The 17106-nt window shown below is 45.2% G+C and overlaps 1 protein-coding gene across 1 annotated transcript in view; it reads right to left on the bottom strand.

Moving 5' to 3' along the window:
• The window catches only part of LOC124545637 (protein O-mannosyl-transferase TMTC2-like), a 189138-nt gene that overhangs the window by 129819 nt on the left and 42213 nt on the right, over positions 1-17106 (bottom strand). The window contains exons 3-4 of the mRNA XM_047124582.1: positions 13135-14364; positions 987-1158 (exon numbers count right to left, since the gene is read on the bottom strand). Coding sequence (XP_046980538.1) covers positions 987-1158; positions 13135-14364 — 1402 coding nt within the window. The remainder of the gene's footprint in view (positions 1-986; positions 1159-13134; positions 14365-17106) is intronic.

Below are 17106 nucleotides of genomic sequence, written 5' to 3'. Positions count from 1 at the left end.
AATATTTTCGAAATAATCGCTAAGTGATTCTCTGAAAATGGGCTCTCCCTAAATTTTGAAAAAACACACAACATTCAGTTCTGTACAACAAACAGAATCATACCAACAACTGATAAAGTACATGAGCAGGAGTCAGTATGTAGGATAGAACGCTCCAAATTTTTGGGTGTACATATTGATGAAAACTTGAACTCGAAGCAGCATATTGCTCAGCCTCTCAGACAATTAACTTTAGCTCCCTTTGCTCTTCGTATAATTGCTGATCTTGAAAGCAAACCTATCAGCCTCCTGGCATATTTTGCAGTAATTCCGCGCGGTGTCATTTTCTGGCGTAACTCATCAGTTAGACAGAAAATACTGATGGCACATAAACGAGCAGCAACAACAATACATGGTTTTCACACACGTACGTCATGTAGGCACCTGTTCAAGGAGCTAGGCATGATAACTGCGCCGTTGCAATGCATATGTTTGCTAATGAAATTCGCCGTAAATAATCTGTCGCATTTTGAGACGAACAGAGATCTCCACGTCTACAACACGAGAGGGTAAAATGAGCTTTGTTAATCACTATTGAAGCTGTCAGTGGCACAGAAAGGATTTCAATATGCACCAAGAAAATTTTCTGATCATTTGCTCAAAAAAATAAGATTCCTGAAAGGTAGCGAAACAAATTTTAAATCCAATTTTAAAACCGTTTCTCCTAACTGCTTTTATTCAGTGGCGAACTTCTGCTTTAAAACTAGTATCCAGTAGAAAAAAAGTATAGCCCTACCAGTAGGGTTAGAATTGGTAATGTGATCATTAATGTTAACACTAATCATATATACATATCCTGCGAATTGACTCTTTTCGCACCATTCTGATAAAAGAATCGTTCAGGTCGTCTATGAAACATGTATCTAACTAAGCTAAAAGCCAAAGCCAAAAACAGAAGACTCGCTAAGGCGGCGACTTTGTTTAGAAGATGAGTGTGGAGTACTGACAGTGGCGAGCAGCTGCCGCGGCCCTGCGACGCCCCTCTCTGCGAGCAGCGCCACGTCGTAGGCGACGCAGATGGCGAGCGCCGCGATGCCCGTCTCCTTGAAGAGCAGCGCGCATGCGCTCAGAAGAACGCACGCCACCAGCTGCAGCAGCGGGCCGCCGCTGGCGCTGTTCCTGCCGGCAACAAGTGGCGCACGCACAGTAGTAGCCTGGCGTCGCTACATCACCAACGTGTTTTGTCCACTACTTGTCTAGATTAATGAGTTTGGTTATCAACTGTAAACTTATCTTCAGTCCAAACTACAACAACATATTAAGCGACTTCAATTAAAAATGCAGCTTGCATATGGGAATAGAGACGTATAGAGAATGGGAATGCTAGGAAATGCAAAATGGCCAAGCAGAAGTGACTAGGCGAGAAGTGAAAGGGTGTATAAGTGTACATGACTAGCGGAAAGACAAGGAAAATTAATGAGGTATTTCGCCGGCCGGAGTGACCGTGCGGTTCTAGACGCTACAGTCTGGAGCCGAGCGACCGCTACGGTCGCAGGTTCGAATCCTGTCTCGGGCATGGATCTGTGTTATGTCCTTAGGTTAGTTAGGTTTAATTAGTTCTAAGTTCTAGGCGACTGATGACCTCAGAAGTTAAGTCGCATAGTGCTCAGAGCCATAATGAGGTATTTCGAGACAACAGAGGCAGGAACAGGGTGGCAATTATTGAACTACATGAAAAAAATGTAAGTTACACCACTGGCCATTAAAATTGCTACACCAAGAAGAAATGCAGATGATAAACGGGTATTCATTGGACAAATATATTATACTAGAACTGACATATGATTACATTTTATATTTATTTATATTTACTAAATGTTTACTAAGATGGATAGTGCGTCTGCCATCTAAGCAGAAGATCCCGGGTTCGAGTCCCGGTCGTGGCACACATTTTTGACGTATGTCAACGCCTGTAAGCAGCTAAGGTTGTTCATTTCATTGTAATTACATTTTACGTAATTTGGGTGCATAGATACTGAGAAATCAGTACCCAGAACAACCACCTCTGGCTGTAATAACGGCCTTGATACGCCTGGGCATTGAGTCAAACAGAGCTTGGATGGCGTCTACACGTACAGCTGCCCATGTAGCTTCAACACGATACCACAGTTCATCAACAGTAGTGACTGGCGTATTGTGACGAGCCACTTGCTCGGCCACCATTGACCGTACGTTTTCAATCGGCCACCATTGACCAGACATTTCCAATTTGTCAAGATCTGGAGAATGTGCTGGCCAGGGCAGCACTCGAACATTTTCTGTATCCAGAAAGGCCCGTAAGGACCTGCAACATGCGGCCGTGCATTATCCTGCTGAAATGTAGGGTTTCGCAGGGATCGAATGAAGGGTAGAGCCACGAGTCGTAACACATCTGAAATGTAACGTCCACCGTTTATAGTGCCGTCAATGCAAACAAGAGGTGAGCGAGACACATGGGAACTATGGGGACAAGCATGGATGGAAATCTGAAGGAGCACAGATGTCTTTTGCAATTAGGGAATGTAGAACAAACAGATGTAGCGCAGCGATCTCTTCAGTCAGCATACCTTAACGGGAAGTCAGCGTATCATAATGTGAAGTTTTCCGAGATAAGGATATAGAATGAGGAAATATTATACAGAACTATATAGAGAAGCAACTGAACTATATAAACATAGGGACATTCTTAACGGGCAATTGTGTACAAACTCCAGCTTTACAAAATGGACAGACAGCAGTTGAATAGACAAGTTTTGCTTTTGACAAAGATTATCTCTGTTAGGCATGCCACATCTTCACTGACGTCTGATTCGTTAGTCGTCAAAACTCTGCGCGAACAGGAGCACCTCTGAAGATACCTAACGTAACTCTGGACGAAACGTTAGGAAGAAATAACCTTCATAGACCACGACCATACAAGACGAACATTTACTAGCGAGTAATACAACTGGTCGTAAAAGGTTTGATGGTATTTAATTATACAGGGTCAATCACTATAAGTTTGCACCGCAAATATTGCGGAAATGGATAGTGCTATTGACGTGAGGTTTCCACAGAATGGGAATACATTTGGATGCAGCCACATTTACCAATCATGGCCAGAAAAGCAGCTGAAATGTGCAGTATTGGTCTGTTGATAATCCCAGTTGGCCTCATTAAGTGGAGCGTCAGCGTGCGTGGAATGTACACGTGTAGTGTGGGATGAACCATCATCTCGTAGACCCGTGCGCGTGCAGTGTTCCGTCTGTGAAGACGGCCTCCTGACACATCATCTTCCACGGATGCTGGACGACGTTCCTCTGAAGACTAGGAGGAACCTGTGATATCAACATGATGGCTATTCAGCCCAAAGTGCACCAAGTACTGCAGCTATTTCCAAGACGTTGCATTGGACACTGAGGACCCTTCCCTTGTCCGGCTCGTTCACCGGATTTGACACCTGAAGAATTTTTTTTTTTTTTTTTTTTTTGCTGGGACAGCTGAAAGAGACGGTCTACAATGACACATCAATTACGCCTGAAGATATACTACGATGAATTACTGTAGCCTGCTTTGATATCTCCGTTGAAATGCTAGCGCGCGGGCAGCAATTGTGTCGTACCAGACAGGAAGCGTGTCTTCCAGGTGTCGGGTGTCATTTGATGGTCAGTTGTCTCGTTACTGGTCGGGTTCCTCATAACTAGCGTATGCGCCTGTGTTGTTCTTTACTGTGGGGCACCACAAGTACTGTACTGTACAAGTGCTGCAAGAAACATCACTGTCAATTTATTCTACCGTACGTTTAGTTTGTTAATATCAACAGACATAGTTCCATTTAAAAAAGTGTAAGTTTGCTCCAAAAGTGCACTTTCTATGTGTTACCGCAAAACGAGCACTTCTGTGAAAAGCACTCATCAATAATATCTTCCATTTCCGCAATATCTGCGGTGCAAGGTTTAGTTCGTTCACGTTGTATATTGCTTATTTAGCTCGATCAGACGCAGAAAAGATTTATAATACATGACAGCTAGGTACAGATATAATTTTATTTTACTAAGATCGAGTATTTCCGCCGTGCTGTTCAGATAGCAGAGAGCTGAAGACACAAAAGAGGGAGTGTAATGACTGAGAAGATGATTGCGCAAACATAGAGCTCGATTGTCTATACGCTTGTCGGCACCTAGCCATGAAAACTGGTCGTAGGCTGGTGTGATATGGTTGAGAAAGCGTACGTCTCAGATGTATCATACACAAGCACCCATCTCCAGTTCTTGCCTGCGTGTGCTTTCGTACGGGAGTGATTGCAGAACGGCACCACCGTAGCCAAATATGGGGAGTATTAGTGCATCTACGAACTTCTTAGTATGTAATATCATCTTCTCTTCTGAGAGTCGATTAATACTGTGCAGAGTAATAATAAAATTCCTGATCGATCCGATCATTCAAGATTTTTCCTGTGTTCCTTCTGGAGTTAGGCAGCAGGTGAGAGTGTAAGGCACAACGAGAATTTTTCGTCATCTGGTAACCATAATGACACGTTATTTTACTTTGCGCGCAATTTATGTAAGCTACCGTTAATACTGATTTGATGAAGTATAACTCCAATGCTTGCATATACATAAAGTTTCCTTGTAAATTGACATAAAAACAGGTAAATACTTCATGTTCCTGCGCTAAATGGAATGGACTGTTTAACCTAGTTATGACAATTTGTTAGTGACGGTAAGGAACGTGCAGACGGTGTTGCATCCTTGTCAACAAAAGTACAAAAAATCTGACGTATTTTATAGCCTAATCAGTTTATGATGATAAAACGGTAAGGGTATGAAGAGTTTAATGAGACACGCTTTATGTGCTAAATCTTACATTTTCCAAGGAGACCAATATACACTGTGTCTTGTTTTGTACGTAGCTTATTTGTATCTAAAATACTGAGGAGGTATTCATACAGCACAGAATTCCTGCTCACCTCATCACCGCAGAAAATAATAAGACAAATTAAAAATAAGAACTAATTTATTAAGAAAGTTCTGAGTGCCATACCAGTGAACTGACTGCTTCAAAACTTCCAGCTGTCAGACACTTAGATCGGTACCAAACGTCGTATTTTGATTCAGCATTGTATGGTAGTGAAACATGGACTGTGGGAAAACCGGAACAGAAGAGAATCGAAGCATTTGAGACTTGGTGCTATAGAAGAATGTTGAAAATTAGGTGGACTGATAAGGTAAGGAATGAGGAGGTTCTACGCAGAATCGGAGAGGAAAGGAATATGTGGAAAACACTGATAAGAAGTAGGGACAGGATGATAGGACATCTCCTAAGACATGAGGGAATGACTTCCATGGTACTAGAGGGAGCTGTAGAGGGCAAAAACTGTAGAGGAAGACAGAGATTGGAATACGTCAAGCAAATAATTGAGGACGTAGGTTCCAAGTGCTACTCTGAGATGAAGAGGTTAGCACAGGAAAGGAATTCGTGGCGGGCCGCATCAAACCAGTCAGCAGACTGATGACAAAAAAAAAAAAATTAATAAATAAATAAATATCAATCTTAACTCCGACTGGTAGTGCTGCGTGTTGTCGTCAAGTAGAACACCGTAAACGGTAATTAAAAGTATCACCAGAATTACGGAGCACAGGATAAGCGAATCTGTGAGTGACTAAATTTGTAGATATCACCTGCGTGAGGTAGTAGAGCGTACATACCTCACTGACGACAATTTTTTTAACCTTATACGCTTGAAACTGGTAAGTGGGATAACATTTTCCTGACACGTAAAAAGACTTTTCGGATTTTGTAGCAATGCTCTTTTGGCAGTCGGCTTTTGCTTCTTTACCTGAACATTTTTTTTTTTTTGGTCATCAGTCTACTGACTGGTTTGATGCGGCCCGCCGCGGATTCCTTTCCTGTGCTAACCTCTTCATCTCAGAGTAGCACTTGCAACCTACGTCTACAATTATTTGCTTGACATATTCCAATCTCTGTCTTCCTCTACAGTTTTTGCCCTCTACAGCTCCCTCTACTACCATGGAAGTCATTTCCTCATGTCTTAGGAGATGTCCTATCATCCTGTCCCTTCTCCTTATCAGTGTTTTCCACATATTCCTTTCCTCTCCGATTCTGCGTAGAACCTCCTCATTCCTTACCTTATCAGTCCACCTAATTTTCAACATTCGTCTATAGCACCAAATCTCAAATGCTTCGATTCTCTTATGTTCCGGTTTTCCCACAATCCATGTTTCACTACCATACAATGCTGTACTCCAGACGTACATCCTCAGAAATTTCTTCCTCAAATCAAGGCCGGTATTTGATATTAGTAGACTTCTCTTGGCCAGGAATGCCGTTTTTGCCATTTCTAGTCTGCTTTTGATGTCCTCCTTGCTCCGTCCGTCATTGGTTATTTTACTGCCTAGGTAGCAGAATTCCTTAACTTCACTGACTTCGTGACCATCAATCCCGATATTAAGTTTCTCGCTGTTCCCATTTCTACTGCTTCTCATTACCTTCGTCTTTCTCCGATTTACTCTCAAACCATACTGTGTACTCATTAGACTGTTCATTCCGTTCAGCAGATCATTTAATTCTTCTTCACTTTCACTCAGGATAGCAATGTCATCAGCGAATCGTATCATTGATATCCTTTCACCTTGTATTTTAATTCCACTCCTGAACCTTTCTTTTATTTCCATCATTGCTTCCTCGATATACAGATTGAAGAGTAGGGACGAAAGGCTACAGCCTTGTCTTACACCCTTCTTAATACGAGCACTTCGTTCTTGATCGTCCACTCTTATTATTCCCTCTTGGTTGTTGTACATATTGTATATAACCCGTCTCTCCCTATAGCTTACCCCTACTTTTTTCAGAATCTCGAACAGCTTGCACCATTTTATGTTGTCGAACGCTTTTTCCAGGTCGACAAATCCTATGAAAGTGTCTTGATTTTTCTTTAGCCTTGCTTCCATTATTAGCCGTAACTTCAGAATTGCCTCTATCGTCCCATTACTTTTCCTAAGGCCAAACTGATCGTCACCTAGCGCATTCTCAATTTTCTTTTCCATTCTTCTGTATATTATTCTCGTAAGCAACTTCGATGCATGAGCTGTTAAGCTGATTGTGCGATAATTCTCGCACTTGTCAGCTCTTGCCGTCTTCGGAATTGTGTGGATGATGCTTTTCCGAAAGTCAGATGGTATGTCGCCAGACTCATATATTCTACGCACCAACGTGAATAGTCGTTTTGTTGCCACTTCCTCCAATGATTTTAGAAATTCTGATGGAATGTTATCTATCCCTTCTGCCTTATTTGACCGTAAGTCCTCCAAAGCTCTTTTAAATTCCGATTCTAATACTGGATCCTCTATCTCTTCTAAATCGACTCCTGTTTCTTCTTCTATCACATCAGACAAATCTTCGCCCTCATAGAGGCTTTCAATGTATTCTTTCCACCTATCTGCTCTCTCCTCTACATTTAACAGTGGAATTCCCGTTGCACTCTTAATGTTACCACCGTTGCTTTTAATGTCACCAAAGGTTGTTTTGACTTTCCTGTATGCTGAGTCTGTCCTTCCGACAATCATATCTTTTTCGATGTCTTCACATTTTTCCTGCAGCCATTTAGTCTTAGCTTCCCTGCACTTCCTACTTATTTCATTCCTCAGCGTCTTGTCGAAAACCTCAAACCACACACACACACACACACACACACACACACACACTTGTATTTCTGTATTCCTGATTTTCCCGGAACATGTTTGTACTTCCTCCTTTCATCAATAAACTGAAGTATTTCTTCTGTTACCCATGGTTTCTTCGCAGCTACCTTCTTTGTACCTATGTTTTCCTTCCCGACTTCTGTGATGGCCCTTTTTAGAGATGTCCATTCCTCTTCAACTGTAGTGCCTACTGCGCTATTCCTTATTGCTGTATCTATAGCGTTAGAGAACTTCAAACGTATCTCGTCATTCCTTAGTGCTTCCGTATCCCACTTCTTTGTGTATTGATTCCTCCTGACTAATGTCTTGAACTTCAGCCTACTGTTCATCACTACTATATTGTGATCTGAGTCTATATCTGCTCCTGGGTACGCCTTACAATCCAGTATCTGATTTCGGAATCTCTGTCTGACCATGATGTAATCTGATTGAAATCTTCCCGTATCTCCCGGCCTTTTCCAAGTATACCTCCTCCTCTTGTGACTCTTGAACAGTGTATTCGCTATTACTAGCTGAAACTTGTTACAGAACTCAATTAGTCTTTCTCCTCTTTCATTCCTCGTCCCAAGCCCATATTCTCCTGTAACCTTTTCTTCTACTCCTTCCCCCACAACTGCATTCCAGTCGCCCATGACTATTAGATTTTCGTCCCCCTTTCATACTGCATTACCCTTTCAATATCCTCATACACTTTATCTCTCTGTTCATCTTCAGCTTGCGACGTCGGCATGTATACCTGAACTATCGTTGTCAGTGTTGGTCTGCTGTCGATTCTGATTAGAACAACCCGGTCACTGAACTGTTCACAGTAACACACCCTCTGCCCTACCTTCCTATTCATAACGAATCATACACCTGTTATACCGTTTTCTGCTGCTGTTGATATTACCCGATACTCATCTGACCAGAAATCCTTGTCCTCCTTCCACTTCACTTTACTGACCCCTACTACACTCCTGGAAATGGAAAAAAGAACACATTGACACCGGTGTGTCAGACCCACCATACTTGCTCCGGACACTGCGAGAGGGCTGTACAAGCAATGATCACACGCACGGCACAGCGTACACACCAGGAACCGAGGTGTTGGCCGTCGAATGGCGCTAGCTGCGCAGTATTTGTGCACCGCCGCTGTCAGTGTCAGCCAGTTTGCCGTGGCATACGGAGCTCCATCGCAGTCTTTAACACTGGTAGCATGCCGCGACAGCGTGGACGTGAACCGTATGTGCAGTTGACGGACTTTGAGCGAGGGCGTATAGTGGGCATGCGGGAGGCCGGGTGGACGTACCGCCGAATTGCTCAACACGTGGGGCGTGAGGTCTCCACAGTACATCGATGTTGTCGCCAGTGGTCGGCGGAAGGTGCACGTGCCCGTCGACCAGGGACCGGACCGCAGCGACGCACGGATGCACGCCAAGACGGTAGGGTCCTACGCAGTGCCGTAGGGGACCGCACCGCCACTTCCCAGCAAATTAGAGACACTGTTGCTCCTGGGGTATCGGCGAGGACCATTCGCAACCGTCTCCATGAAGCTGGGCTACGGTCCCGCACACCGTTAGGCCGTCTTCCGCTCACGCCCCAACATCGTGCAGCCCGCCTCCAGTGGTGTCGCGACAGGCGTGAATGGAGGGACGAATGGAGACGTGTCGTCTTCAGCGATGAGAGTCGCTTCTGCCTTGGTGCCAATGATGGTCGTATGCGTGTTTGGCGCCGTGCAGGTGAGCGCCACAATCAGGACTGCATACGACCGAGGCACACAGGGCCAACACCCGGCATCATGGTGTGGGGAGCGATCTCCTACACTGGCCGTACACCACTGGTGATCGTCGAGGGGACACTGAATAGTGCACGGTACATCCAAACCTTCATCGAACCCATCGTTCCACCATTCCTAGACCGGCAAGGGAACTTGCTGTTCCAACAGGACAATGCACGTCCGCATGTATCCCGTGCCACCCAACGTGCTCTAGAAGGTGTAACTCAACTACCCTGGCCAGCAAGATCTCCGGATCTGTCCCCCATTGAGCATGTTTGGGACTGGATGAAGCGTCGTCTCACGCGGTCTGCACGTCCAGCACGAACGCTGGTCCAACTGAGGCGCCAGGTGGAAATGGCATGGCAAGCCGTTCCACAGGACTACATCCAGCATCTCTACGATCGTCTCCATGGGAGAATATCAGCCTGCATTGCTGCGAAAGGTGGATATACACTGTACTAGTGCCGACATTGTGCATGCTCTGTTGCCTGTGTCTATGTGCCAGTGGTTCTGTCAGTGTGATCATGTGATGTATCTGACCCCAGGAATGTGTCAATAAAGTTTCCCCTTCCTGGGACAATGAATTCACGGTGTTCTTATTTCAATTTCCAGGAGTGTATATCTAGATTGAGCCTTTGCATGTCCCTTTTCAGATTTTCTAGTTTCCCTACCACGTTCAAGCTTCTGACATTTCATGCCCCGGCTCGTAGACCGTTATCCTTTCGTTGATTATTCAATCTTTTTCTCATGGTAACCTCCCCCTTGGCAGTCCCCTCCCGGAGATCCGAATGGGGGACTATTCCGGAATCTTTTGCCAATGGAGAGATCATCATGACACTTCTTCAATTACAGGCCACATGTCCTGTGGATACACGTTACGTGTCTTTAATGCAGTGGTTTCCATTGCCTTCTGCATCCTCATGTCGTTGATCATTGCTGATTCTTCCGCCTTTAGGGGCAATTTCCCACCCCTAGGACAAGAGAGTGCCCTGAACGTCTATCCGCTCCTCCACCCTCTTTGACAAGGCCGTTGGCAGAATCAGGCTGACTTCTTATGCCGGAAGTCTTCGGCCGCCAATGCTGACTATTTACCAAAATATAGGCAGTGGCGGGGATTGAACCCGGGAGCGAAGACGTTTTGATTACGAATCAAAGACGCTACCCCTAGACCTCGGATTCTGAACATTATGTACTTATTATTGATGTTATTTTTTTGTTTATTGTTAATTATTTTTATTATTACTTCCGCATGTGCGACGCAATTAATTGTTTCTTTGTATTTATGTTCTGATTGTCCATACCGTGAAACTACAAATGTACCCCATAGGTTTACTACATTCAAAGAAACAAAGCGAAAACAGATTGCCAAGAGAACATTGCTGTAAACTCCAAACAGTCCTTTTGTATGTCATAAACACGTTGTCACGCTTAATACAATTGAAAAATTTGGCGACAATGGGGTTTGAACGCAGAACCCAAGGTATGAAGATGTACAGCTGAACCAACTTCCCCGCGGTATAAACATTTGTTAAATCCTCACAGTTATACTTTTAATGTTGTCCCCAGTTCTGGTGTTACTTTTAATTAACGTTTGCACCCGTTGCGCTGGGCGAGAGAACATAGTACGAACTAAATGGGAGTGTTGGTTGAAACTGTATGAACGTAGAACGTACAACCGATCTCAGTATTTAACATCTAGAGATTTGGGTGTAAGCGCCAATAAGAAAGAATTTGTTCCTATGGCAATAATACTGAAGCTTCGATGAGTCGTAATTTGTTCATAGATTACCTAGTGTCAGGTCCCTTGAGTTTCAGCGCATCATACCCTCAAGAAATGTTCAAATTTGTGTGAAAGCTTATGGGACTTAACTCCTAAGGTCATCAGTCTCTAAGCTTACACACTACTTAACCTAAATTATCCTAAGGACAAAACACACACACCTATGCCCGAGGGAGGATTCGAACCTCCGCTGGGACCAGCCGCACAGTCCATGACTGCAGCGCCTGAGACCATTCGGCCATTATACCGTCTGTAAGTGTCCTTGGACCTGGCAATTGTTATTTGTAGTTCGAGGAGCGAGAATAGGAAAATACGGTGTGTTCCGAAACTGTTCGTTCAGATTAATACAAAAGGTGTTATTCCGGAGCCAAGGTAGCCCCTGAGCCAAATTACACCACAGAGGACGGCGTTGTCTACGTCCAAGACGTCCCAAAAGCACCATAGTAAACACCGGCTGTTTACATACAGGTTAATGGAAACAAACATTCCGAGCACTACTTCCTGCAGCGGAAGCTCGAGCCATGGCATGCAGGAAGTATCACTACGCCAAAACCTGATTGGCTGGAGACAGCTTTTTAGGGGCTACAACCAGCCCCGAAGTTCAGTTTACTCCGGATGCCGACGTCGCCTACTTCGACCGCTGAAGATTACGTCTTCGTCTTTGAATTGGACTCTTGCTAGAGTGCGTGTGTGTGTGTGTGTGTGTGTGTGTGTGTGTGTGTGTGTGTGTGTGTGTGTGTGTATGTTACCACGAACATTTGTGGAAAATTAAACGTGAATTTTTGTTTGCCTAAATTAGGAGACTTTTACGGGCATTGTTATTGTTACCTTTTCATTTGTTGTTCAGTCATCAATCTTGTGAACTTACCTCAATAAAAGTTGTGTTGGTGAAAAATTGCGAGCAGGATGTACAGAAAAAAGAAAATATTTGCAATGTTAGGGAAAACATTGTTAGTGGCGCTGACGCGAGCTGTTGTGTTGGCGTCATCCACTTTGGAAGGGTACTGACATCCAGAACTACTGTGTGTTCGGAACAGGTGTTGCCAGAATATCTGCGGGATGTACCTCTCAATGTTAGGTAAGGGATGTACTTCCAACACGATGGAGCGTCAGCCAATTTCAGCATTGTCGTCAGGAATCATCTGATAGCCACGTTCGGGAATCAATGGATTGGCCAAAGTGGCCCTGTTGAGTGGGCACTGAGCTCACCTGTCATCACGTGCCCGCATTTCTTCCGCTGGTTGCTTATAAAGCAGCTGGTACGCGAAACCGCTGTAGAAACAGAAGAAGATCCCGTCTGCAGAATTACCGTCGCCGCTGGTACCATTGGATACACGGCAGGAACTGGGAACGGACGTGGCAATCAATGGTCCATTCGAGCATTTCCTATCAATGCCACTTCTACAATTAGCATGCTAAACTAGCTTCTGCGTAAAGCGTCCTTAGCAACAAAAATCGCCGTCAGGGGCCATATGTACGATAACTAAATATATTTGTTTTGATGTTGTTTACCTCCTGCATTAATTTGAAGGAATAGTTTCGGGACGCCCTGTATTTGATGATAAGGATAAAATATGTGGAGCATTGAAAAACGAACAGACGGATTTCTGTGGAAGTGTTATGGGGATTGGTTCAAATGGCTCTAAGCACTATGGGACTTAACATCTGAGGTCATCAGTCCCCTAGGTTTAGAACTACTTAAACGTAACTAACCTAAGGACATCACATACATGCATGCACGAGGCAGTATTCGAACCTGCGACCGTAGCAGGCGCGCGGTTCCGGACTGAAGCGTCTAGAACCGCTCGGCCACAGCGGCCGGCTGTTAAGAGGAGAACAGATAACGGTATAGTACGTATATTCTGCAGGTCGTCACTTACCGAGGCGAGTGCGACTCTTCCTTGTTGCAGCCCTCCGCGGCGCAACAGGTGCTCCTCTCTGCTGTCTTCAGAAGCCGTTTCTGATCTTCACCGCTGTCTGTGATAAAATTTTTGTCCTTGAAACACTTTTTCCACCTCCTCTTCAACACATTACTTCCGAGCCTGCTGGACGCCTCCCTTTTGGCTCTGAAGAGGCTGCGCCTCACAACCTTTTCTTCAAGATGATGGTCGAAGGCGTTCTGGTATCGCCACTGGCTAATTGAAAACAATGGCGATGAAGTGACGAACTCAGTGTTGTGATTAGCGTCTCGTGTCGCATCACTGCCTTCGGCAACGTCCTCATTTTCCGTCCGTTCGGTCGACGGCCAAGAGGCGAGAGGAACAGTTCCGTTGTAGTGCTGCGTTGAAGTGCGAGGTTGTTTGCAACATGTGGTGTGAGAGGCGTTAATGCGGGTGATTTCTGCCGTGATCTCTTTCGAGATTGATGGCGGTGTACCGAAGTCGACGGATGTTTTCAACGGAGCCTGTTGACACGCGTGTGCGTTCGTACTGGTGTTGTTGTTGGCGTCATTGGACTCAGTGACGATGTCACCTCGAGCTGACTTAAAAGTTTGTCCCAGCCAGGCGCCGGATTTATAAGCAGTACCGTTCGTCGTGACAGTGCCGGCGGCAGGGGGGTGAGAGGAGTGGCGGGTTTGGCAAGAGAGGCGGTCGCTCGCCGAGCAGAGAGCGGCGCCGAGGAGGCCCTTGGCGGCGGCGAGCGCCCGCCGGAGGGAGCAGCCCTGCGGCCGGTGCACGGGGCCCCCGCAGCCGCGGCAGCGCCGCCGGCGGGCGTCGGCGGCGTCGCGCAGGTCGGCGTGGCGCGCGTAGCAGAGTAGCGCCAGCAGGGAGCAGGCGGCGGCGGCGACGTCGGCGCGGCCCACCAGCCCGGCCACGGCCTCGCAGTGCGCCGGGTGCAGCGCGAACGCCGCCCCCGCGACGCCGGGGGCGGCCCGGAGGCGGCGCGCGACGCGCACCAGCAGCGCGGCGCACAGTGCGTGCAGCGCGGCGTTGGCGGCGTGCCAGCCGCCGCCCAGCAGGTGGTTGGCGCGGAAGCTGAGCACCGCCAGCGGCCGCCACGAGCCGTGCGAGCCGGCCAGCCGCAGCGGCGTGCCCCAGAAGTCCGACGTCGCCAGCCGCCACAGCGACGTCTCGTTGCCCGTCACGTCCGGGTTGCCGAGGATGGCCCGTCTGTGTGGCGGCGAAACGGCTTTGTAATGCCCGGCAAACTTTTCAACGGAGCGAAAATAAGACTCCTTACAAATTACACAATGCGCTTTCGTGCGCATTATCATAGCCAAACGAAAATGTGAAACGCACAAATCCGGTATCAAATTGACCACCGCGAGCCTGGTATTATAAAAAGAGGTTTATCTGCATCAATAAATATGAAAAAATAATTAGTGATTTTGGGGAAACTTTACTTCCACAATCAGTAGCCAAACATCTCTACCTTCACAGAAATACGAGGGCTGTTCGGAAAGTATGGTCCGATCGGTCGCGAAATGAAAACCACTGTGAAAATCAAAATTCTTTTTATTCGCACGAGTGAGCCACATCTTCCGGCTACCTCTCTAAACCGTCGCTGCTCCGACTTAGGCCATGTCGTACGTAAGCGTCAGAAGCGACCGACAGCGAGCGACGTCTGGTTACGCTACACTCCAGCGAGAAGCAACAGCACCGGGTGGAAAGCTCGGGTGTCCTGCGTGCGAGCGACCATCTCGAGTTACAAGATGGCTTCTTCGAGGTTCGAATCCTGCCTCGGGAATGGATGTGTGTGATGTCCTCACGTTGTTTAGATTTAAGTAGTTCTAAGTCTAGGGGACTGATGACCTCAGATGTGAAGATCCATAGTGCTCAGAGCCATTTGAACCATTTTATTTAAACAGAGTGACACTACTAATCCTGTGTCCGAACATTACAGGTTGGTTCTTCCACCTCATCAGCATTAACTTACATCTTTCTACATTAAGAGCCAGCTACCATTCAGTACACTAACTAGAGATCTTCGACACCTCCCTGTATACCACTGCATCATCAGCAAACAACCACAGACAACTGCCCACTCTTTCTGTCAGATCATTTATCTATAAAGAAATAGCAACGATTTTATCATACTTCCCTGCTCTCCGATGAATACTCGCCGTCGAGGACAATATGCCGGGTTCTATTACTTAAGAAGCCTTCGAGCCAGTCACATATCTGGAAGCCTATTCCGTAGGGACGTACGTTCGTCAACAGCCCGCTGTAGGGTACCGTGTCGAATGCTTTTCGAAAATCTAGAAATATGGAATCTGTCTGTGCCCTTAATCCATAGTTCGCAATATATCATCTCAGAAAAGAATAAGCTGGGTTTCGCACTAGCGATGCTTTCTGAAGCCGTGCTGGTTCTGTTCTCAGGAACAGTTTCACGTATCAAGTGCAAATTTATGACACGTACTAACATCTATGGTTCCTTGGCGGCATGACAAATTGTTATGTCCTAAATCAGTGCAGTCAAAAGACACGGTTATTTATGTTACACTTTTTGATACTCGAAAACTCACTCATCAAAACATATAGAGTGCATCCCGTTGATTAAGATTCATGAAATTCGGCAAGAAGCAATGTTCCACAGTGCAAGTAAAGTAAAAAAAAAAAAAAAAAAAAAAAAATTGAAACTTGTTAAATTCTAATTATGTCACATGAAAAGTATGTTTTGACATATGTACATACTCGTATATTGCATTCACCATCAATCAAAAGCATACAAGACAAACATTACTGCATACAAACATGAAATGTAAGCTATAGTCATGTTTTAGTAACTAAATAAAAATGTTTTATTAAATTTTCTCTGTCTGTGTGTATAAACTAAAGTCACCTGTATAAACTAAAGTCACCTGCTAGCTTCTGTTTTATGTCTGGGGAAGTCCGTGGAATTACTGCAGGGATTTTGAACGGTCATGGAATTACAGGATGCAATATGTTTTTAGTATCGATAACAACATCGTTGAGATTCTCGATCCCAGGATTGTTGAACTATATACATATGGTTTCCAGAATGAGATTTTCACTCTGCAGCGGAGTGTGCGCTTATATGAAACTTCCTGGCAGTTTAAAACTGTGCGCCCGACCGAGACTCGAACTCGGCAAAACTCACGAAAGGCAAAGGTCCCGAGTTCGAGTCTCGGTCGGGCACACAGTTTTAATCTGCCAGGAAGTTTTATATACATATGCATAATTAAGCCTCAAAGAAACCTCAGTGTTCCAGTTCTACTCGCACTTGGCGAATTTTTAAAGTAATTACGGTACTTAATGATGACAGGAACAACAACACAATTAAAATTTCGGTTTCATAGTCAAACTAAGAGTGGGAAATGGACAAATGATGTACCAAATCGACCAGATTAAGATCTAGTTTTGCAAAAAAAGGATATCTAATTGTCTCAAGGTAATCAGAATAGCTGAAACAGCCTGATTAACGATTTTTAAAAAAATTGGAATATATCACGAACAGCTGTTGCCAGGTAAGTAAATGACGCTTCAAAAAGTTCATCTGTTTAAGGCCTAGCTATTATGCGCATAAAAAGTTACATTGCTGTAACATTTGGCTGTGAAAATGGTTCCCTTCGAATCAAGTAGTAATTTAGGTAGTAATTTAGGACATTCCGTTCAGAAGATGTTAGGAAAGCAAATGAAATGCTAATAATATCATGTTACCTGAATATATAGGGTGGTCCATTGATAGTGACCGGGCCAAATATCTCACGAAATAAGCATCAAACGAAAAATCTACAAAGAACGAAACCCGTCTAGCTTGAAGGCGGAAACCAGATGGCGCTATGGTTGCCCCACTAGATGGCGCTCTAACAGGTCAAACGGATATCAACTGCGTTTCTTTAAATACGAAACCCCATTTTTTATTACATATTCGTGTAGTACGTGAGGAAA

The sequence above is a fragment of the Schistocerca americana genome, chromosome 8 (genome assembly GCF_021461395.2).
Source record: "Schistocerca americana isolate TAMUIC-IGC-003095 chromosome 8, iqSchAmer2.1, whole genome shotgun sequence".
In the NCBI taxonomy this organism is placed as follows: Eukaryota; Metazoa; Arthropoda; class Insecta; order Orthoptera; family Acrididae; genus Schistocerca; species Schistocerca americana.
Note: the sequence above shows the minus strand (reverse complement) of the source record. Positions and strands in the feature narration are given on the sequence as shown.